This window comes from Loxodonta africana, chromosome 3, assembly GCF_030014295.1.
Source record: "Loxodonta africana isolate mLoxAfr1 chromosome 3, mLoxAfr1.hap2, whole genome shotgun sequence".
NCBI lineage: Eukaryota > Metazoa > Chordata > Mammalia > Proboscidea > Elephantidae > Loxodonta > Loxodonta africana.
This window is the reverse complement of record NC_087344.1, coordinates 55,972,991-55,996,440: the sequence shown is the minus strand read 5'-3', so window position 1 is coordinate 55,996,440 and position 23,450 is coordinate 55,972,991. Positions and strand designations below refer to the sequence as shown.

Below are 23,450 nucleotides of genomic sequence, written 5' to 3'. Positions count from 1 at the left end.
TTCTTGACTTCCAGAAACATCGAATGAATGCTGAAATTCCTAGTCTGTTTTCTTCAATGGTGTGTTTGTGTTCTAGTGCAGCCTGCAAAAGAGTTACTCCACTGTCTAAAAATGCAAGTGGAAATTTCAAATATATAAAATGCCTCCAAGGTGTATGTCAGTATGCTCGTTCTTTTTGCCTCATTCATCTGAATAAATTCCTCAGTTGTTAATTTTGTTTCTTTGGTGCTGGAAACCAGCCAAAACCAGCATGGTATCTGTTCCCTAATCCTGCATTCTCAGAATTTTAAAACCCAGTTAAATCCTAAACTTAAAGGAACTCCTCTATGCAAAACCTATTCTTTAATCTTGGGTTTAAGGAAACAGGAAAAGCTTACATAACTAGTTTTGAAAAATAAAAATGCCCACTCTGATTAACTCACAGATCAGTTTAATGTTCTCTCACTTTTTCTTTTAAAACAGTTGCATTTTTTTCTGTAAGTTTTTTTATGGCCATTAATGTTATCAAAGTATTATGTTCTTCCCAATTCAAAATTATTTCTTTTTAATGTAGCACCACCTTGGATCTTAGGAACTGACCATTAAAAAAAAAAAACTATAATTCTAATCAGAAGTTACCTGAGACCTATCAACTATTTGGTCAGTAGCCCATAAGTATATTGAAGTTTTAGCTTTTAACAAGTCAACATAGCCTGTCTTCTTTAACATTGCCCTACACTTTATAATTCGTTCTCTGGAAATCTATCAGGTAAGTCATGCTTACTAAGTTGGACAATTTGACAAATGAGTGCAATCCCAACAGTTGATCTAGAAATACACCAGGGAGGTTCTACTCACCAACATCCTCAGTACTTTTTTTTATCTATTTTGAGCAGTGTAATAGATAGGGAAACTTGACAAATGAAAAACTTCATCCTTACTCTTAAGATGTGACTTTCTTACCCAGCTCAGTTCTTAAGGAAGTTTACTCATCAGTGTCTATGAGACGTGTCTGTTCTCTTGAAAGTGTAGAATATCTTCTTCAACACAGTAAACCAAAGCAGAAAAGCAAACAATGCAGGGAAATTGGGACAGGGAGAAATTTATCATAGATGTTTGTAAGTTCTGTTGCCTCAAGTGGACTGGGCTCCGTTGGCATCAGTACTCATAGTACCGTCACTGTTCTAGGAGCCTTCTCCCTCGGTGGGAGGATGACCTGGGGCTTTTTTGTCAGTTAGCCTTTGAAAAAACAACCAGCTTTGGTGAGGCAACAGGTGAACACCCCCCAAAGAACACCTTGTTTGTTGGAGAACAGTAATTTGACCCTTTGTTATGTCATATTATTTTCCTACCTGTTAGTTGTCATTCAGCAATGATCGATGCGGTAGTTCTAAAAATAGGAGAAACTAGTAAAGACAGATGTTTAAAAATCTAGGAAGTACAAGTTAAAGATGCAAACCATGCCTCAGAACTGAAATAAGTGCAAAGCAATACTCTGCACCAAAATCATACTTCATTCTCTTTTAAGCAGTTTATTGCTCAAGTGGTCTAATATTGCAAGATGGTGCCCAAGGATAAATGAACAGACAGATGAATATTTTTGAGTTAAATAATCTTTGTCCCATGGCAGTTTTCTGAAGTACAGATACTCTTGGAATTGGAAATGTAGGTACCAGCACCTTAGTAAAAGCGTATAGATTCTTCAGCAAAGAGCCAGGAGATACCCAGAAAAGGAAACACTGTCCCAAACATGATTGGGGATGACATAGAGGTTGGTGATGTCAGGGAATAAACGGTCTTAACATTTTTCAAGTCTCGCAATTTTTTAAACTATAAAGGTGTTTTAAAGTAACCAAAATTCTGTTTTTTCCATTTACATCTTGCACTCTTCAAAAATCAACAGTAAATGAAACTGAAGAACCCATGCGACTCTCACATTTTTTAAATTATAAAACCACCAGAAACATTTCTAACCATTTTATTTTTGTACAAATATTTTTGAATATTTGCTACAAAGACTAACAATGAAAATTAAAATCACCTTTAATCTTTAAATATATCCACCTCGAAGTGGCCATATTCTTAATAACCACAGTCTTACTTGCACTTACTCACTTGTTGTACATTGTCTACTTTGAGAAGTTAATAAATTTTAAAAACAATTTGGTTTGGATATCAGTCTTTTGGTGTTGTCCTTTAAGAATACCAGTTCTTACTGTCTCAGCTTGAGGATGAAAAACTTCACAGCTGGCTTCAGAAACCACCTGCTTTTGACAGGTATAATACATAAACACACAGTATTTGGTATAGAGGGACTTGCTTAAAACAATAATAAAAGTCAAAGCATAAGGGATATAGTCCATTTCCTTGGGTTGCTGGAATACCCTTTCCTGCACCTGTACTAGATGGAATTCCTGAGGGTAGCAAAATGCAGCCATTCTGGACTCTTTGGTGTTGAAGAGCAAGCCATGCAAAATGAGAATTGTGTGTGTGTACTCCAAAAAGCCTCAGAGGTTGGCCAGACTTTTGATTATTTGTTCCACACAATCACTTCAGTAATTAAATGTACAAAAAAATATGTATTAATTGGATAATTTTGAAGTCTTAGGAATGTCTATTATAGTTTCTGTATATTTGGTAGGGATTCGGAACTTGTGGAAAAACACCTCCCATTCATCAATTGGGAATTCATTTTGTTCAATTTGTACAATAATAGGGAAATTAATAAGTGATTTTTTAAATTTTTTATTATGTCTATTCATCATGGAAACCCTGATGGTATAGTGGTTAAGAGCCACATCTGCTAACCAAAAGGTTGGCAGTTCGAATCCACCAAGTGCTCCTTGAAAACTATGGGGCAGTTCTACTCTGTCCTGTAGGGCCACTATGAGTTGGAATCAACTTGACAGCAACGGGTCTTTTTTCTTTTTTTATTCATCATAAATTTATTATTTGAAATTCTTTTGGCAGAGGAAGGCTTTTTTAATCTTTCTGTTTAATTTGTAGTGCATTGCTTCTTTGTGTGTTTTATTTGTTTTGTGAACTCATGTTCAGCTAAACTATTCTGGATATAGATTGAGGGCAAGTCCTTCTAAAGCAGTTTTGTATTTACCTGATGTCTTGAGGAAAACACTAACTGGGCCTAAGTCCAAGCTTTATTTCCTAAACCTACGTTCATATCTCAAATAAAGTATGAGAGCATTCCTTGCTTATCCTAATTTTCAGAGTGACAGCAGTTTCCTCTCTACCTAGCTGAAACAAAACATGCTTCCTTGTAATCACTCTGTGTTGGTTCACTGGTTTATTTTGTTCTGTTTTGTCTTTTTAGCTACTCTTTCATTGGTGCTATCACTCTTTTAAGAGTCTCAGGGATTTATGTGAGACTCTTAGCTCCAAGTCCCTATTTTGCAGAGATCCAAGATCTCATCTCGTCTTTTCCAGATAGGGGTTAAAATCTCAGCTCCTTAACTACAGAGATTATTGGCACAGCATCCCACATCCCTAATACCACAGTGGCTACAGCCACAGCAATTGGCCTTTCTTGTTTATGTGGCTTCCAGAAATCTCCCTTAGATTCTTGTGAGCTCAGCCAAGACTGGAAGAGGGTTTCCAGATTTTGCAAGTTAAAGCTGGGAGATTTAGTTCTCAAGTGGAGATATGATTGTATGTTTTAGGAGATGTTAATAAAATACTGATACGTACAGCCAATCAAATTGCTGTTCTTTCTTTTGGTTTAGATTTATTTAAGTATAAATGGCACATTCTTGAATGCAGGAAAATTTTTTAATACTCACCTGTGAGAGTATTAAAGGATAAAACCAGAAAAATAAAAGTTTATCCGTTTGGATAGGCCAATCTAAAAAAAATTCATTTTTAAAACCATGCTCTGAAGGTCAGCAGCAGGAATAAGGAATTTGAAATTTGTTCTTATCTTTGCTAGATTTACACCTTTTAAGAAATTGTTGAAATATCCTTGGAAGATTTGCTTGCTGGGGCCTAAAATAGGTCAGCACTGCTTTGTGTGTCCCACGAGCCTAATTTCTATACTACTGTATACTCTTATAATTTGATCTTTCACGTTCTACTAGAGAAACACTTTCTGGAACCTTGGGAACAGGATATTTTACGCGTTCCTGGTTCCATATCATCCACCAAAACTAGCAGAACAACCATTAAAGCAAGGCTTCTCTTTTTGAGAGACTTGAGTCTAAGTGACCCTGAAGGAATAAGTAAATTAAATCTACTGTTGTTTTCCACCTTATTTGTAAAAATATTTCAAGCAAAGCTGCCTAAAAAGTACATTTCTGCCATGTTGGCCCTACTTTTTTTATTGGTCACCATGGTGAAATCTCAAGTCTTGTAAAAGCTTTCCCTTCTTCTCATATCCATATTTACCTTGTATACAGAAGCCTTCAGAGCTGTTTCCAGCTGACAAGATATCCAAAATGCATTTCCTTCAACATGTATCTTTTCTTCATTCACTATAGCTGTGTTAATGGTACTTCAGGGTTTTGATGCAGTCACAGTAGTCATCTTAATTTTTAATATTTACAAAGACTTTTCTCAGGCATCTCAAGCATATTCTTGTGATTTAAATAATTCCTGGGATAGAATTATTCCTGTTTTGCTGATGACAAAAAATAAGCCATGGAGTAGTATCAACTTTCTCAGAATCACAGGGAGAATTACAACTCAAGCCTTCCTTTACCTCACGTGTCTGTTTTTCTTTTAAACGTGATTTCTGCACTGATATAGTTTCTTTAACATTTTCAGGATTTAGGAATTAAATATTTATGCATGCAGCCTGGGTTCAAAGGGCAACATTGATCGCCCACCTATTTCAACCGCAATTATGTGTTGGCCTACTATGCATCAGTCATTATTCTAGGCACTTGAAATTCAACAGTGAACAATCCAAAGATTCCTGCCCTAGTGACGTTTACATTCTAATTGGGGAAGAAAGACAATGGAAAATAGCATACTAATAAAAGATAGAGTATGATAGGACGTCTTGAGCGCTATAAAAATAGGATGATTATCTGAGCTTCCCTTGTGCGCACATCTGTGATTTCACTATCCCTTTTTCCTTTTGAGAAACCTGTCTAGAAGAACACTACTTGAATCAGCATTGTACCCTACCTTTACCATTCTTAAACTCCAGTAGGCAGAACACTGCTGGAGAAGATCACACCACTGTAAATGCAAGTACCCCTACAAATTCATGCTCTCCACCCATAGTTATTCCATTAATAACGTTGTCTCTTGTAAAATCCTGTACTCAGACCAACCCTCCTCATTCTCAGCAGATGACCTTCCGTCTTCATTCGTTGAGAAAATTGAGGGTACTAGATATTATGCCTCTTTCAACTTTCTGCCCCACAGCTATAAAAAAAAAAAAAGATCTATCTATATTAAAACTTCCTTAAGCTCTACTGTTATTGTTAGGTTGTTGTTAGTTACTGTCAAGTCGGTTCCAACTCATAGTGACCCTATATATAACAGAACGAAACACTTTCCGGTCCTGTGCCATCCTCACAGTTGCTGCTGCACTTGAGCCCATTGTTGCAGCCGCTGTGTCAATCCATTTCATTGGGGTCTTCCTCTTTTTCACTCACCCTCTAACAAGCATGATGTCCTTCTCCAGGGATTGGTCCCTCCTGATAACATGTCCAAAGTATGTGATACAGAGTCTTGCTGCCTTCGTTTCTAAGGAACATTCTTGGCTGTACTTCTTCTAAGACATATCTGTTCATTCTTCTGGCAGTCCTTGGTCTATTCACTATTCTTTGCCAGCACCATAATTCAAATGTGTCAATTCTTCTGTCTTCCTTTTTCATTGTTCAGCTTTCACATGTGTATGCGGCAATTGGAAAGATCATGCTTCGGGTCAGGTGCACCTCAGTCATTGAAGTGACATCTTTACTAGCTCTCCTAGTTGTTCTTTGCGTTCTTTTATGTATCTACTCCCTCTCTGCGGGCTTTTTATTGTCTGTAAAAATGTCAGTCTCTCGTCCCCAGCACATTCTGTCAGTCCCACATGTCTGTTTGGCTACCCTTTAATAAACTTGGTCTTCCTCTTCTCATTCAAACGTCTTAAGCATAGTCTACCATTTCTGCTTCTACTTCCTTCACTATTCAACTAATATAATGTGGTTTATGCTCCCAGTATGCTGGTGGAACTTCCTTTAGCAGAGTCAAGAAAGGACATAAGTTTATCTTACTGGTCCTTTTGCTGCCTTTAACATTATTGAGCATTCTCTTTTTCTTCTTTCTTGCTTAGGTCTGTTGAGTATCATTTATATGCAATAAAATTCACCCTTTTTAACATTCAGTTCTGTGAGTTTTAACAAATGTACACAGTTACATAATCACCACTACAATCAAGTTACAGAATAGTTCCATCACCCAGAAAATCCCATCACCCAAAAAATTACCTCACATTTGGGCCTTTTTCTATTGCTGTTCTTATTCTATACATTCTTCATTGGTGATTTCATCTACTTTAATTGTAGATACCTCCCAGTGGTACACGCTAATAACTTCCAAATGTTTATCTTCTTCCCAGACTTCTGTGGGCTTCAGTCTTATATTTCCAACTGCCTGCCAAATATCTCCACTTGGAGATCCCAGAGTCACCTCAAATGCAACATTTCTAATACTAAACTCATTACTTATCCCCCTAAACTTGTTCCTTTATTTCAGTTAGTAGCACTAGCTTTAATCAAGCAAAAATCCTGAGGTACTGTGGATGGACTTCTTCCTTGAATCACTTTTTCTTCACATCCAATCATTCAACAAGCTCCCCTGATTTTACCCAATACATTTGTTGAAATTGCCTACCACTGCCTTAGGTCTGTACTTCTCCCTGGACCTCTCTCATTTCCCTGGCTCCAGTTTTGTCCCCCTTCAGATTTATTCTCCACCAAGTAGCCATTCATCTCTTTAAAACACAGATCTGGCCTTGTCACTCCTCCTCCACATTGCTGCCTAAACCCTTCAGGGTATTTGGGGGCAATCACCTGTAAGATAAACTACAGGTTTTATAACACTATTATATAGTGGTTAAGATCAGGGCAACAAAGGCAGACACCATTGAGCCCTAGCCTTTCCCTTTTCCTACCTCTGTGACCTTGGGTCAGTTTCTTAACCTCTTTGAGTCTATTTGCTCATCTAGAAATTGAGGATAATAATAGTATTTACTTCATAAAGTTGTAGTGAAGATGAAATGTGATAATATGTAAAGCACTTAACACATGGTCTGACAGATATTAAGCACACTATAAATGTTAAATGTTATTCATACTTCCATTTTCAGCTACTGTTAAGTGTCCAAGTGTACCCTGTGAACTGTACTAATATACAGAACAGATGAGTGTTGTCATTACTGCCCTCTGAAATTTATGTTCCAAAGAAGAGAGGCTCACAGAAGATGATGCCTTCTGAAGAGTTCTTAATCAAATCCAGGACAGGAAATGGTGTAAAACCCTTTAGGAAAGTCCCTATGCATATTTAACTTTAATTACAAGTTTTTGTACCCATTACCGCATTTAATATTCACAATGGTCAAACACATCTTAAGGTGATCTCTGCTGTCGTTGGGAAGGGAAAAGAAAGTATGCTTAGAACAGTCAATTTTAGGAACAGTCTGTGCAATTGAAGCCTAAGGCATTCATAAAAAAGAGGATAGTAATAACATCCATCATGGACTTCCTATTAGGAGTAGGAGAGTAGGAAGAAAGGCAAAGAGAAAATGGAAAGGAATAGAAAAAAATGAATAGGACAGCAAAAAAGTGGAAGCAATCCAGATGTCAGTGAATGGATAAACAAAATATGGTATATCCCTACAGTAGAATATTATTCAGCCATGAAAAGGAATGAAGTACTGATTCATGCATACTAAAACATGGCTGAACCTGCTACATTAACAAAGTTACAATCACATACTGTAATTCCATTTATATGAAATGTCCAGAATAGGCAAATTCATAGAAACAAAGTAGATTAATGGTTGCCAGAGGTTAGGGGAAAGGGAGAATGGGGAGGAATTGCTAGTGGGCATGGAGTTTCTTTGCTGTTCTAATTTTAGAACATTTCTTTACTGAAAATGTTCTAAAATTAGATAGTGGTAATGGTTGCACAACTCTGAATATACTACGGACTACCGAATAGTATACTTTAAAATGGTGACTTCATGGTATGTGATTTTTATCTCAATAAAGCCGTTATAAAAAAAAAAAGTAATAGGGCTGTGAGTGGTTGTGCCACAGCATCTTTCTAAGGATTGGTCAGAGGCGTCTGCCTAAAAACTTAAAGCTGCAAACCATAGGAAAGCTATTGCTTAGAAATTCCAGAAGTAGGTTTCAACAAGAACACCGTAATCAACAGCACCAGAGATAGAGGAGTGTTGGGGTACAGCCAAAAAGCATATCATCTTTTGACTTTTTTTGCCTGAACTGTGTGTTATTTTTATTTTTTATGAGTAGTTATATCTCATCTAAGTTTGAGAGGGTATTCTCACCTAGGTATTCAATGTACTACCTATTAAGCAGCCATTCTAGAGATATTATTTGATGTCACAAACATGGAACACATGACAGGGCTGGGAAAGCAGGGTGGTTCTTTGTGGTCAAACGTATAAGGGATCTGCATTTTAGAAGTGATGATTCCCAGTTTCCTTTGTATGTAACTTGGCTCTTGTATGTTTTTGCCTCAGTGGAGCCATCTTCTCTAAGTCCTTCTTCAACTCCTACCTAGCTTTGAGACCTCGCTTGACAAGTATTTTAAGTGCACATTCCCAAGAAAGTCTTGCAGAGAAAATATGGTTCCTGGGAACCATTTATCTGTCTAAGACATGAGAAAGATTTCTTGTTTCAGTGGGTGTAAGATCCAGGCTTTCGGGTTAGCCTTCAAGGCTTTCTATCATTATTTCTCCCTAGCTTTAATTTTTTTTCTTGCCAATTTCCCACATCCACGTGATAAGTGTTAATTCCCATATTGTTGCCTTGATGCTGTTTTCTCACGTTGTTGCTGCTGTTGGATGCCATTGAGTTGGTTCTGACTCCTATCAACCCTGTGTACAACAGAACAAAACACTGCCCAGGGTTCTGTGCCAGCCTCACAGTTGTTATGCATGAACCCATTGTTGCAGCCACTATGTCAGTCCATCTCATCGAGGGTCTTCGTCGCTGACCCTCTACTTTACAAAGCACAATGTCCTTCTCCAGGGACTGATGCCTCCTGATAACATGTCCAAAGCATGTGAGAGAAAGTCTTGCCAATCTTGCTTTTAAGGAGCATTCTGGCTGTACTTCTTCCAAGACAGATTTTCCCCACCTTAGACTATCTTAAAAAACCTGCTCAAGATTTCATTTTTTCAGTATGACTGTCTTTACAAAACTTTCCATTCTGGTAATTCTTTGACTCTTTTAACACTTAAATACAATTATATCAATTCAAAATACTTATACTTTATGGTACAATTTATTCATTCAAGTATTGATGGACACCTCAGATGGGGCTATTACAGTTAAAGTTGCTTTGAACATCTGTGTACAAGTCTTTGTTTGGACAAATTGCTTTCATTTCTCTTGAGTAAATACCTAGGAGTGCAGTGGCTGGATTATAAGTAGGTGTGTGTTTAATTTTTAAGAAATTGCAAACTTTTCTAAAATGATTGTACCATTTTACATTCCCACCCACAGTGTATGGGAGTTGCAGGCTATCATTTTTCCGTTGTATTTCCTTCAGACCTTTTTCAAAAATTTGTTGTCCATATATATAGTCATGCATCACTTAATGTCCACAATATGTTTTGTGAAATAGGGCATTATGTTACTTGGATGTTTTGCAAGCACGCCTAAATCATAAGCAATAGCATTCACTAATTTTCCACCTTTTTGTTAATAACCTTTTATTTCGCTTAACAGAGCTATCTGGGATACTGTAGTATACTTGTATTGACTAAATAGCCAAGATATTGTACATGTACAGTATTGTATTTCAGCTAGTGTACCTGCAAGATAATATGTGAGTTAAGTAGGTTAATTATTGGTGGTGTCGTTAAGTGCCGTTGAATGGGTTCCAACTCATAGTGACCCTACTTACAGCAGAAGGAAACACTGCCCAGTCCTGTGCCATCCCCATGTTTGTTGCTATGCTTGAGCCCATTGTTGCAACGACTGTGTCAGTCCATCTCATTGGGATTCTTCCCCTTTGTTGCTGACCCTCCACTTTACCAAGCATAATGTCCTTCTCCATGGACTGGTCTCTCCAGATAACATATCCAAAATATGTGAAGTGAAGTCTCGTCATCCTCACTTGTGAGGAGCATTCTGGCTGTACTTCTTCCAGGGCAGATTTGTTTGTTCTTTTGGCAGTCCATGATATATATTCAGTATTCTTTGCCAACACAACAACTCAAAGGTGTCAATTCTTCTTCAGTCTTCCTTATTCATTGTCCAGCTTTCACATCCATATGAGGCAATTGAAAACACCATGGCTTGGGTCAGGCACACCTTAGTCCTCAAAGTGACATCTTTGCTTTTTATCACTTTAAAGAGGTCTTTTGCAGCAGATACACGCAATACAACACATCTTTTTGATTTCTTGACTGTTGCTTCCATGGACGTTAATTGTGGATACAAGTAAAATGAAATCCTTGATGACTTCGATCTTTTCTCCATTTATCGTGATGTTGCTTATTGGTCCAGTTGTGAGGATTTTGGCTTTCTTTATGTTGAGGTGTAATTCATACTCAAGGCTGTAGTTTTTTTATCTATATCAGCAAGTGCTTTAGGTCCTCTTCACTTTCAGCAAGCAAGGTTGTGTTATCTGCATATCGCAGGTTGTGAATGAGTCTTCCTCCAGTCCTGATGCCCCGATCTTCTTCATATAATCTTGCTTCTCAGATTATTTGCTCAACATACAGATTGAATAAATATGGTGAGAAGATACAACCCTGACGCACGCCTTTTCTGATTTTAAACCATGGAGTATCCCCTTGTTCTGTTTGAATGACTGCCTCTTGATCTATGTACAAGTTCCTCATGAGCACAATTAAGTGTTCTAGAATTCCCGTTTTTCGCAGTGTTAGCCATAGTTTGTTGTGATCCACACAGTCAGACACCTTTGCCTAGTCAATAAAACTAGCTGGTTAATTCTTTATATATAATATAATAATACATTGTAAATATACACTACTGTATGCATAAGCTAATATGTAATCTGTACTTAACCACAACTGGAGCTTTCAGGGCTAAGGTAGTGCTGAGTGAGTCTAAAGGCTGTTGCTGGTACAGTTCTATACTGTACTAGATACTGAGTTTACTCTAAATTACTGTATGTACACTATAATATACTGTACAGCTCTGTGTATGTCTTGGTTATCTAGTGCTGCCATAACAGAAATACAACAAGGGGTTGGCTTTAACAAAGTGAAATTTATTTTCTCCCAGTCTGGCAGGTTACAACTCCAAATTCAGGGCATCGGCTCCAGGGAAAGGCTTTCTCACTCTGTCGGCTATGGAGGAAGGTCCTTGTCCTCAATCTTCCCCTGGTCAAGGAGCTTCTCAGGCACAGGGACCCCATGTCCAAAGGACGTGCTCTGCTTCTGGTGGTGCTTTCTTGGTGATATGAGGCCCCCAACTCTCTACTTGCTTCCCTTTCCTTTTATCGCTTGAGAGAGAAAAGGTGATGCAGGCCACACCCCAGGGAAACTCCCTTTTGGATCAGGGAGGTGACCTTAGTAAGGGTGGTGTTACAATCCCACCCTAATCCTTTTTAACCACAGGTAGCAATTATGATTTTTAACACATCGGAAAATCACAAAATGGAGGACAACCACACACAGCCTAACCAAGTTGATACACACGCTTTTGGGTGGTCATAATTCAGTCAATAACACGTGTCAGCAACAGCTCTATTAATTCTTGTAATCTCATCATCCTTTTCAAATCCTTTAAAGTCATGCACATACCACTTAAGTATTTTTTTCCATATGCCATTCATGTACTCTTTGGTCACATCATCCCAGGCCCAAGCAACGTTCTTTCTGTGGTAAACGTTATTATTCTTTCCAGAAGTGCATCATTGTCTTGCCAGTGTCATCAGCTGCAGCAATAGCTTGAACAAAGGTCCTCCTCAAGTAGTAGGCTTTGAATGCCGCAATAATCCTTGGGTCCACTGGCTGGGTTAGAGAGTGGTGTTTAGTGGGAGGAACACTACTTTGATGTTGGGGCGGAGGTCAGTAATGAAAGGAGGATGTCCTGGAGCATTGTCTACAATTAGCAAAATCTTGAAAGATATGCCTTCTTCCAAGCAGTACTTCTCCACTTCACTGGCATAGCAATTGAGAAGGGCATCCTGAAACAGCATTTGTGTCATTCAGGACTTTTTATTGCACCTGTAATAAACTGGTAGAATGTGCTTGTTAACGTCTTTGAAAGCCCTGGGGTTTTCACTATACTAAGTAACAGATGACTTTAACTTGTAACCAGCAGCATTGTCTGCTGACAACACTGTGTCACTCTGTCTTTAAAAGCCTTAAAGCCTGGCATTGACTTGGCCTCTTTATGGATGAAGGTCCTTTCAGGCATTTGCTTCCAGAATTAAGGAGGTTTTGTCCATATTAAAAATTTGCTGGGACAAATAACCTCCCTCTGCAATTAGTTTATCTAACGTTTCAACAAATTCTTCTGGTGCCTTCTCCTCAGCACTCACAGACTGAAGGCTCACTTTCACATTATGCAGCGAAAAAAGTTTGAAGTGCTTAAACCACCCAGAGCTGGCACTAAACTTGATATTGTAGTCTCATCCTGCTTTTTCTTTACCCATCTTGAACAAGGTTCATGCCTTAGCTGTGATCATCAAGGTGCTGAGAGGGATTCACTTTTGTGCTGGGTCCTCAGTGCACGTCATTAGCAATTTCTCCTTATCTGAGATGGGTCCCTCTCGCGTTTTGGTTGGCCTTATAGCTTTCAGTGGAGCCGATCCTGTAATAGCTTAGAGAAATTTTTCTTTGTTTTTGTGAACCGTTGTGATTGTTGACTATAACATGCCTAAATCTTGAGCAGTAGCATTCACGGATTTTCCACCTCCATGTTGTTTAATAACCTTTTGTTTCACTTCCAAATCGATCCTTCTCCTTTGCCTCTTGCTGCTGCTGTCACTAGCACTGGTTTTGCTGCGTTTAGGAGCTGTGATGCACTTCACAGTAATGTTTTTGAAAGAACATTAAATAAAAAGAACTTCAGTGCTACAGCAACACTCAAGAGACACATGATACATGAGACTAGATGCTGCTGCCTATGAGTCGAAGCGTACACTGGTACACAGCAAACTTTTTATTTGTAAGTAAGGAAAGTTCATATTCAAATAATGATAGAAAGTACAGTACAATACATACATAAGCCCAAAACATAGACATTTATTATGATTGTCAAGACATGTATTATGGTTATGTATGTACTGTACCATTCTGGCAGCACAAGAGACATGCGATACATGCGTTGCATGCAGAAAGCTGTTGAGTTTTCTGTGTCTAGTTACATCTGCTATGTCTCATTCTCCGATTGGGATTTCTAAACTCTATTACAACCTTATGGGACCACAGACGTTATATGGCACATGACCGTATGTGGGTCTTTTTCTGAATTCTCTATTTTGTTCCATTGATCTAGTTGCCTCTTCTGATGCCATTACCACACTGTTAGGATTACTGAGACTTAATAAAAAGTCTGGAAATTAGATAACATTAAATCTTCCAACTTTTTTCTTTTTCAGAGTTGTTTTGGTTGTTCCAAGACCTTTGCTTTTCTATATTAACTTTAAGGATCAGTTTTCTTCTGCAAAAAAAAAAACCTGGTGGAGAATTTGATTGGATTTACATTGAATCTACAGATCAATTTGGGAAGAATTGACATCTTACAACATTGAGTCTTTCAACCCATGAATATAGTATATCTCTCCACCTATTTAATTCCTTTTTTAAATTCTCTCAGCAGTTTTTTTTTGTAGTTTTCAGTGTACAGATCTTTTGTATATTTTATCAAATTCATATTTTTGATGCCTTTGTAAACAGTATTTTTTATTTCCATTTTTATTGTTTACCACTATTATGTGGAAATAAAACAGCTCTTGTATCCTGCAACCTTGCTAAATTCAGTTACTAGTTTTAATAACTGTCTTAACTGGATGCATCTTTTCTTTTTTCATGACATGTTGCACTGGCCAGAACTTTCAGTACAATGTTGAATAGAAGTAGAGCTAATATTGTTTTGTGTGATTGTGTGCTTTAGGTGAAAGTTTACGGAGCAAATTAGTTTCTCACTTAAAAACTTATACACAAATTGTTTTGTGACATCGGTTTCAATCCCTGCAATGTGTCAGCACTCTCCTCCTTTCCACCCTGGGTTCCCCATTTCCATTCATCCAGTTTTCCTGTCACTTCCTGCCTTCCCATCTTTACTTTTGGGCAGGTGTTGCCCATTTGGTCTCCTATACTTGATTAATCTAAGTGACATGTTCCTCACGTGTGTTATTGTTTGTTTTATATTCCTGTCTAATCTTTGGCTGAAAGGTGAACTTCAGGAGTGGCTTTAGTTCTGAGTTAGAAGGGTGTCTGGGCAAATATTCTTTTCTTGTTCTTCTCAAGGAGAAAGCATTCAGTCTTTTATCATTGAATATGTTAACTGTAGGTTTTTGCCTTATCAAGTTGAGGAAATTCTTTTGTATTCCTAGTTTGCTGAAGTTTTTATTTTAATCAGGACTATATAGTAGATTTTGCCAAATGATATTCGTGCATCTATTGAGACAATCATGTTTTTGTTTTTTTAGTTATTAATTATTTGATTGATATTACTTGACTGATATTTGAATGTTAGATCAACTTTGCTTTCCAAAACTTGGTCATAATATATTTTTCTTTTTATATATTGTTGAGGTTGATTTGCTAAAATTTTTCATAGGATTTTGTATCTATGTTCATGAGGAATGTTGATCAGTATGTTTCTGGTAATGTCATGTTTTGGTATCTGGGTAATGCAGACCTCATAGAATGAGTTGGGAAGTGTACTTTCCTCTTCAGTTTTCTGGAAGAGTCTGTGTAGAATTGGTATTGTTTCTTCCCTAATTTGGTAGAATGCACCAATTAAGCCTTACATGCAAAAGAAAAGAAAAGAAAAAAATACAGCCTATAATGAGAAAAATAAATCAATTGAAACATTTACAACTGACATAATTGTTAGAATTAGCAGGCAAAATCATTAAATAGTTTTTAAGTATGGTTATTATAACTATTTCACATATCCACAAGTTAAATAGAGATATGGAATTGACATAATTGGAAAATACCCAATTGATAAAACCAAGAAACAGAGAATTAGTAAGAATATAGAATACTTGAACAGCACAATCATCCAACTTGAAGTAATTGACATGTATTGAATACTTAACAACAGCGGATACACATTCTTTTCAACTGCACTTGGAAAATTAACCAAGGTGGATCATACTGTGGGCCATAAAACAAGTTTTAATAAATTTAAAATGATCAAAGTCAAAGCATTTATGTTCTCTGACCACAGTAAAATTAAATTGAAAACCAATAATGAAATATCCCTGGAAAATTCTCCAAGTATTTGGAAACTAAATTACACACTTCTCTATAACCCAAGGGTCTAAGAAGAAATCAAAAGGAAAATTATGAAGTATTTTAAACTGAATGAAAATGAAAATCCAACATATCAAAATTTGTAGAATGCTGCTTGCATTGATTTCCTATTTCTGCTGTAACAAATTACCGCAAACTTTGTAGATTAAAACAACACAAACTTATTATCTTACAGTTTTGGAAATCAGAAGTCTGAAATGGGCTTTACTGGGCTAAAATTGAGGTGCCAGTAGGACTGTGTCCCTTGTAGAGTCTTTAGGGCAAAGTCTGTTCCCTTGACTTTTCCAGGTGCCATAGGCTGCCTGCGTTCCTTGGCTTGTGGCCCTCCCTCCATCTTTAAAGCTAGCAGTGTAGCATTTTAAAATCTCTTTCTGATTTTTCTGCTTCCCTCTTCCACTTATAAGGACCCCTTTGATTATATTGGATCCACCAAATAATCCAAGATAATAATCCCCTATCTCAAAATCCTTACTTGATCACATCTGCAAAAATTAGCTAAATAGCCCTGTATCTACTAAAGAAATTGAATCTGTAGTTAAAAACTATCCTACCAAGGATACTTTTAAATTGGTGATGCTTAATATTAAATTTGGAAGTTTAAATTTTTAAATTGTGTAATAGATGTCTGTTTTTTATATAATCTAAGTCTAGAGTAGCCCTCATTTTGTTATATTTTTTTGGTCCAGTGGTAGGCCCTGGAGAGACTAGCTCACACTACTCAAGTTTCTTGTGAAGCAGTCCTACAGCAGAAAGCTTATTCTTAATATATAATGGAAAACATAATTACCAAGCCAACCATTTCATTTCAAGTAGCAGGTGCAGGCAAGATGCTGGAAACACTGATAGACTTACCCTCTCTAGTATTTCTTTTGGTTGACATCTCACAATGGTCCATCATCCTTTTTCATATTTTATCACCATCATTCTCTTTTCCAGTTCATTTACATGTCCACTGTAAAACGTCTTTAAAACACCATTATATTTTATCAGAAAACTGATCCTTCTCTCACCTGGATTTCTTTGCTCTGTGCCCAGTGTTTTAGATAAATCATCAAATTTTTCTAGATCCCTATGAGGGCGTGTGAAAGAAAGAAGGAAGGACAAAATTGGATCTCCACCCCCAAGAAACTTTGTTAAGGGAGACAAAGCTCTTGAATGTAATACAATCAGAAAGATTTAGGGTCTCAAAGTTGGGAGAAAAGATAGAAAAGTAAAAAACTCAAGCATAAAAAGGGACTAGAACTGGGTGTTAAGAGTGGGAGCCCTCACTGAAAGTTCCATTATTGGAACGTTCTACTCTGTTTACGTACAACCCTATGATAATGCACTTGAGTCCTTCCTTCACCACTTTTCATAGCCTCATCTCAGTTTTGTGGCACTTGAGTCTGGAGACCCAGACTTCAGACACATTCATCCGAGGTCTTAGAGCTAGGGAGTTCCTGTTGTATTTCAAAAGAACAGAGAGCTAGAAGGGAAACTTTTTATAATTTCGGGTCTCTTACCTGACTGTTGTGTGGTCTCAAGACTTTTAGCTGGTCTACTCAATTCAGATACTTCCAGAACACATCTCATCCTTATTGGCAGATTGTTGGGTAAAAAAATTGGATATCTCCTGTCAACCCAGAAAATCTTCCTCAGATACAGAAAAGAAAGAAAATAGCTTTATTATTGAAAAGCATTAAACCAGACTCTGATGTGCATCACAGGCAATTCTCTAATGAGATTGCAAAGACAGAAGGGAATCTCACCTTTTTATATAGCAAGGCAGATATAATCTATTACATGTTCTCAAGATAAATGATAACTTGTCCTGACTTACCAGCCCTTTTTGCTGGTATATACTTAGTTCATCAAAATTCACCTGGTAATTTGGGTTGGCTGTCTGTGTCAGTTAATTGCCTTTATCCAAAGAAAAAATAGAACTTCTGTTTACGACAAGCTGGTAGTTACAGGTTGGGACCAGGTACCTAGGCTTAACTCCCATGGTGACAGGAAGACAGGGGTACTATCTTCCTTGATGTTTACATTTTGAAAAGATGGTTCTTGGGGCCCTTAACAAAAAACATCCCTGGGTAGTGAACCTGGTAAGAGCCATTTTTAGCTTTTAAAAAGATTTACATATATACCGAATAGATAGGGGAAGATTTACTGTCACAGCAAAGGGAAAGGGGAAGGTCTCTTTCCCTTTTAGAATGTGGGGAAAAAAATTTTTTTTTTAACTTTTTCAGTTTACTTGTGCAACTGCCTGATGAGTGGAAGAAATAAGCAGTAAAGAAGAAATGTTGAAGTAAAAAGAAGCATTAAGTTTTCTGACGTGGTATCTTTATTAATAGTTGCATTTCCATTTATATTGCAAAGCTAGAGGAATACCTTGGGATTAAAATGAACCAGGTTACCTTAAAATGAACCAAGTTACCTCTCATGTGTTATCAACTCTTTCACATTCTCTTCTATGGAATGATGCTCTTCTCATTTTTCAATACAAAAATAATGCTATCTGTCTTAGATGTCTAGTGCCACTATAGCAGAAATACCACAAGCGGGTGGCTTTAACAAAGAGAAATTTATTCTCTCACAGTCTAGAAGGCTAGACGTCCGAATTCAGGGTGCCAGCTCCAGGAGAAGACTTTCTGTCTGTCATCTCTGTGGGAAGATCCTTATCATTGGTCTTCCCTAGTTAAGGGGCTTCTCAGCACAGCGACCCCGAACCCAAAGGACATACTGTTCTCCTGGCTCTTGTTTCTTGGTGGTATAAAGCCCCCATGCCTCTCTGCTTCCTTCTCTCTTATATCTTAAAAGAGATTGGCTCAAAAGACACAATCTGATCTTGTAGATTGAGTCCTGCTTCATTAACATAAATGCCACTAATCCTATCTCATGAACATCATAGAGATGGGATTTACAACACAGGAAAATCACATCAGATGACAAAATGGTGGACAATCATACAGGACTGGAAATCATGCCCTAGCCAAATTGATACACATATTTTTGGGGGGACACAGTTCAATCCATGACAGTATCTGAGGGCTCCATAAATTCTCCAGATCCTCCAGAGATCAAAAAGCATATGCAGAATTATAATGTTCCCAGTAATATTAACACAGCTTTTAAAATTTATTCCAATTATACTTTTATAGAGAGCAGTCTGTCCCACAATTCAAGGAAGAAGGTCTCCACTTCAGTCATTGCAGTGCAACAGACTACTTTTATGTGCCTTTCTCACCATGGTCTTGTAACTCCTACCAAGTGATTGAGTGGGACTAGCAAATGAGGTGCTTTTGGCCCACCAATGGGATTGGATAGCTTGCTAATACAAACAAGGTGCATGCCACTGTTGTGGCATGGGACCATACAAATAAGGTTTGTGGAACTCTAACAAGGGGATCGGTCAGTTTTGCCATCCCCTTAAAATGAACCATGCCAGAGGTGGAGAGTGGGGATCTCACTACCACCAAGAAAGAAGAGCCAAGAGTGGAGCACACCCTTTGGACCTGGGATGTATATCCTCTTTGGTGAAATGTCTGTTAATTGCCTTTGCCCACTTTTTGATTGGGTTGTTTGTCAAATTGAATACATAGGGATTTTGGCAGAGTGGATTTGTTAGGATAATTTCTACTGAAAGACTAACACTGTAAAGGTTTAAATTCCTGTTTACAGGCCAGTGAAAAAAGATGATTATAAAACTAAATATGCACTGTGCATGTAACTATGTTTTTTAAATGCCAGGAAGAAAGTAGACCAAAATGTTTGCAATATTTCAGAGGTAATACATGATGGTTTTTTTCAGCTTGGTATCTGTCTGAACTTTTAAATGTTCTTCAATGATTAGAAAAAAACGATGTATTATAGGTATTTTTCATTTTAAAAAATGCCAGATAATATGTAAATAAGCTAACTAGTTCCATTCATCTATCCTAAATTTCTGCCTTAAGTGCCAAGGCCGCCCCCATCCCTGTTTTTTGGAATTTTTTTTTAAGTGTTAAGGTGGATCATAGTCTCTACATGTGTAGGAACTGTGACTGGGAGGAATAGAAGAGAATAATGTAGATAAGGTGAGACTCTGCCAATGATAGCAGTAATGTTTGTCCTTCTTATATTTACTGTGCAGCACTTCTGACATCTCTCAGAGTCAGGATTCCAGGTTCAAGAACCATGACTTAACTACTTGGAGTTGTTGTTTAAGAGCTCGTATTTCAGCAAAGAAAAGGGAAGAGTTTATGTTCTAGATCATGTTTTTACAGAGGATACTTCCTCAGAATGCATGATATCCCTTGTCTCTTAATTCTTGACTCTTCTATGATCAACCATTTTACTTAGTAATTTTTCTCAGTATTCTAACTGCCTCAAGCTTCACGGATATCTGTTTTTGAAAACCCACATGGATTTAATACCAGTAAATTTATGAATCTTTTACATTAGCCCTAGCTGTCTTTTTCCTAGTTCCAGTGGTTATCTCAGATTGCACAGGGATAGTTGCTAGCTCATAGTTTGCAGGAATAGCAACTTGACTCCCATAGAGCCCATTAAAAAAAATTAATAAATGATGGACTCTCCCACTTATGGGAGTGACTTGACAGATGTAAATCTTAAGATGAAGTTGTTGCCAGTCATAACGGTTTTGATGTGGCACAATTTTCTGAGGTCTGTATTTCATTCATGGAATGAGAGTTGAAAGCAGGAACAGTTCTAACTTGATGTAATCATCTCCGTAATTCTAAAACCTCTGGCAGAGAGAAGGCAAAACATCATCCTAAAACTCAGTGACTAAACTTTTCTATGCTCCTAACATTTTTCTGAATTTCTATACTAGTCACTTCATAAAAAGAGCATTGATGAAAAACAAGTAGTTTTTTCCCCCCAATAATGTAAAAATGTTCATGGATCTTGAAATCATAGTGTTGCTTTTTTGTTTGTGTTTACTTGTAATTTTGATGTATAGCTATATGGTTTTAGTTTTTAAAAGATGTCATTTCCTCTCCTTTTGATATTTTTCAAGTAGTGGAAATTAAGTGTACCTATACCAATTTTGTTCTCATTGGAAGGAGGAGGGCTTCCTTGTTTACCACTAAGTCCAGATAATCATGAAGCTCATGCAGAGATTGTCACTGCAGGACAAGAAAGAGGGAAAAAATCTGTCTTTGTCCTTGGAATTTCAATAATACCTCTTTCACATGGGGCTGCCATTATTTGTTCAGTCAACCAATTTGAGTGTTCATTCTGTGTAGGGTAGTTTGTTGGGCAGTATGGATGATGCCTTAAAGGATGTTTTTAAGCAGAAGAATAACTTAGTCAAATTATTCAGAAAGGCCATCATTTGATGTTTTGAAGTAAGACAGTGCAGTAAGATATTATCTCATAGTTAAATTAATGCAATAGTAAGGGCCTAATAATCTAAAGTGTCAGTCATGGGAATGAACTAGATAAAAAGAACAAATCCGAGATGGTATCTTAAATTTAATTCCCTTGTTCTAGCTAATTTGATATGAATTGTCCTGTACATCTGGAGGTATCTATCACTTGTCTTCCCACCCCCAACTCTGGCACGCCCAATTTTCTTGCACTTCCCCGTGAGTAATGGTAGGAGAAGGGATGTATAGCACAATCTCAGTAGTGTGTATGTATCTGTGTGTTTTCAGTTTTTAAAAGAACTATATCCCTAAAGAGGTGTGTGCTCTTTCTGTCTACCTCTTGTGATTTACTATTTTAAATCAAGACTTAAAAGAGCCACTCAAATAGCCACTTGAACAGGATGAGTAACAATTTCTGTTGGGTAGGTAGTTAGTTACTTAAGGAGCCCTGGTGGTGCAGTGGTTAAAGAGCTCAGCTGCTGACTGAAAGATCAGTGGTTTGAACCCACCAGCCACTCCACGGGAGAAGATGTGGCAGTCTGCTTCAGTAAAGATTTTACAGCCTTGGAGACCCTATAGGGCAGTTCTCTTATGCTCTATAGGGTCACTGTGCGTCAGGATCTACTAGATGGCAGTGGGTTTTGAAGTAGCTACTTAAAAAAAAAAAAAAAAAGCAAAGTATGTTAAATGTCTTATGTTTGTTACCCATGGAAGAAATGTTTTGCTTAATGTTTTTGGGTGCATTTGATGTATGCTTGCGGAGAAAAGTTTATCTTTCTTTTTATCTGCACCTTACTTTGGTATTTATTGTTTAGAGAGAACTACTCCTGAGTTTATATTCAATCCCAAGGAATCCTCCAGAAAGTGGCCATCCCCTTTTTCGTGAGTGGAATTTAGAGGTCAATTCATACTTATGTGAAATAAAATAAAATTTAAAATGTGTACATTCCCCAAACTATAGTGCTTAAGAGGATTCTGTTTTGGAAGCAGAATTTAAATCACAAGCATTTTGGAGAGATACACGTAAAACAGACTGCTTATGTGAAATCAGGAGATCCATAAAAAATGTAAACGAATGTAAATACACCAAAGAAGGAATACAGATTCAGTGTAAGACAGTGAGGCACTAGCAGAGTTAAATCTTCCTATTGTTTCCATAATCTGAGTTTCATACCTTAAGAAAATTGTTTACCTTGTGTACACCACAAAGGAAGAATAACAGCAGGTATGATAATATTTTCTAGCTCATTATGGCCCTGAGGGGAAAGGTAAAGAATAATTGGTTGGGATGTGTGTAATAATAATTGGTTTGAGGAGATTTAAAGAGCATTTCAGTGCAGTAATTATGAGAAGAAAAGTGTTAGATGTCTTTTTGTCCTTGTTCCCAAGAACAGTTTGTGTGTTCGCTATTTACTGTTCTTCCAAAAAAATTTGAGACTGTTCCAGAGGGATTGGTTGATTTAGTCTCTCCATGTATGATCTTGTATTTCCATAGAGTATCAGATCAGGTGATACCTTTCAGCTTTGTGTTTATTTCTTTTTTGGTAATGTCTCTAAAAGTAGCCTTCTTTTGACTATTCTCCCTACCCTTTATACTTGTAAAGTGTAACACTTCGTTCCTATCTCTTGATCCATATGTTGCCTTCTATAGGATTCTTTTAATATTTTCTATTTACTATCTGATGGCAATCTTTAAATTGTACATTAGTGTTAAATGACTGGTTCTGTGAAATTTGTAAGCCAAATGACCTTATAACATTCTTTTGTAAGCTTAATATTCTATCAAGAACATCGGATGCAATAGAATAATCCCATAAAAAGTTATCTATTTTCATTTCTAATTTTCACCCCAGCAGTATGAAAGGCCAGGCCCTCAATAATGACTTGAGATGGGAGCTGCATATTGTAGAAGTGCTGCCTGTCTGATGAAATCTTAATCTAAGTGTCCTTTTTTTTGTCTAGAAAGCTTTAACAAACATAATCCTGAGCTGAAGTTTTTTAGACCTTAAAGGACCCTTAGATACTATCTCATCTCACTCTTACACTTTTTAGTTGGATAATGCAGGAGCCTGATAAGTGCTACTTGCTTAATTTAAGATCAGCTGGTTAACAATAGAAAGCTGACCCAGATCTTGAATTGTCCCACAGGCCAATTTTTCTTAGGAAGATATTCACCACATATTGAATTGTATGCTTAGGTATGTTTTTACTGTGATAGGAGAAATCAGGCCGCCCATTGGAAGGCTGTATAAGCTGATATGAACAATTTGTGTCTAAGATATTTGCCATTGCAGTGTCTGAACCACAGCTACATAATTCCTTTATCATCCAACTATCTCTTGGGTGTGACTGAAGCCCTTTTTTCTTCTGCCGGATTTGAATACAGGCATCATTGAGACCTAATGTTTCCCAACATGTGCTGATGGTGATAAGTAATGGGCCCAATCTTGTAT

At 37.3% G+C, this 23,450-nt stretch overlaps 1 protein-coding gene across 21 annotated transcripts in view; it reads left to right on the top strand.

Moving 5' to 3' along the window:
• The window catches only part of EIF4G3 (eukaryotic translation initiation factor 4 gamma 3), a 389,785-nt gene that overhangs the window by 265,420 nt on the left and 100,915 nt on the right, over positions 1-23,450 (top strand). Inside the window, exon 12 of one of the 21 annotated variants that reach the window (XM_064281425.1) lies at positions 15-23,445. The exons of the other annotated variants lie outside the window; for them this stretch is intronic. Coding sequence (XP_064137495.1) covers positions 15-34 — 20 coding nt within the window. The 3' untranslated portion in view covers positions 35-23,445. Of the gene's footprint in view, positions 1-14; positions 23,446-23,450 lie in introns of those variants that run through there. 21 annotated transcript variants of the gene reach the window in all.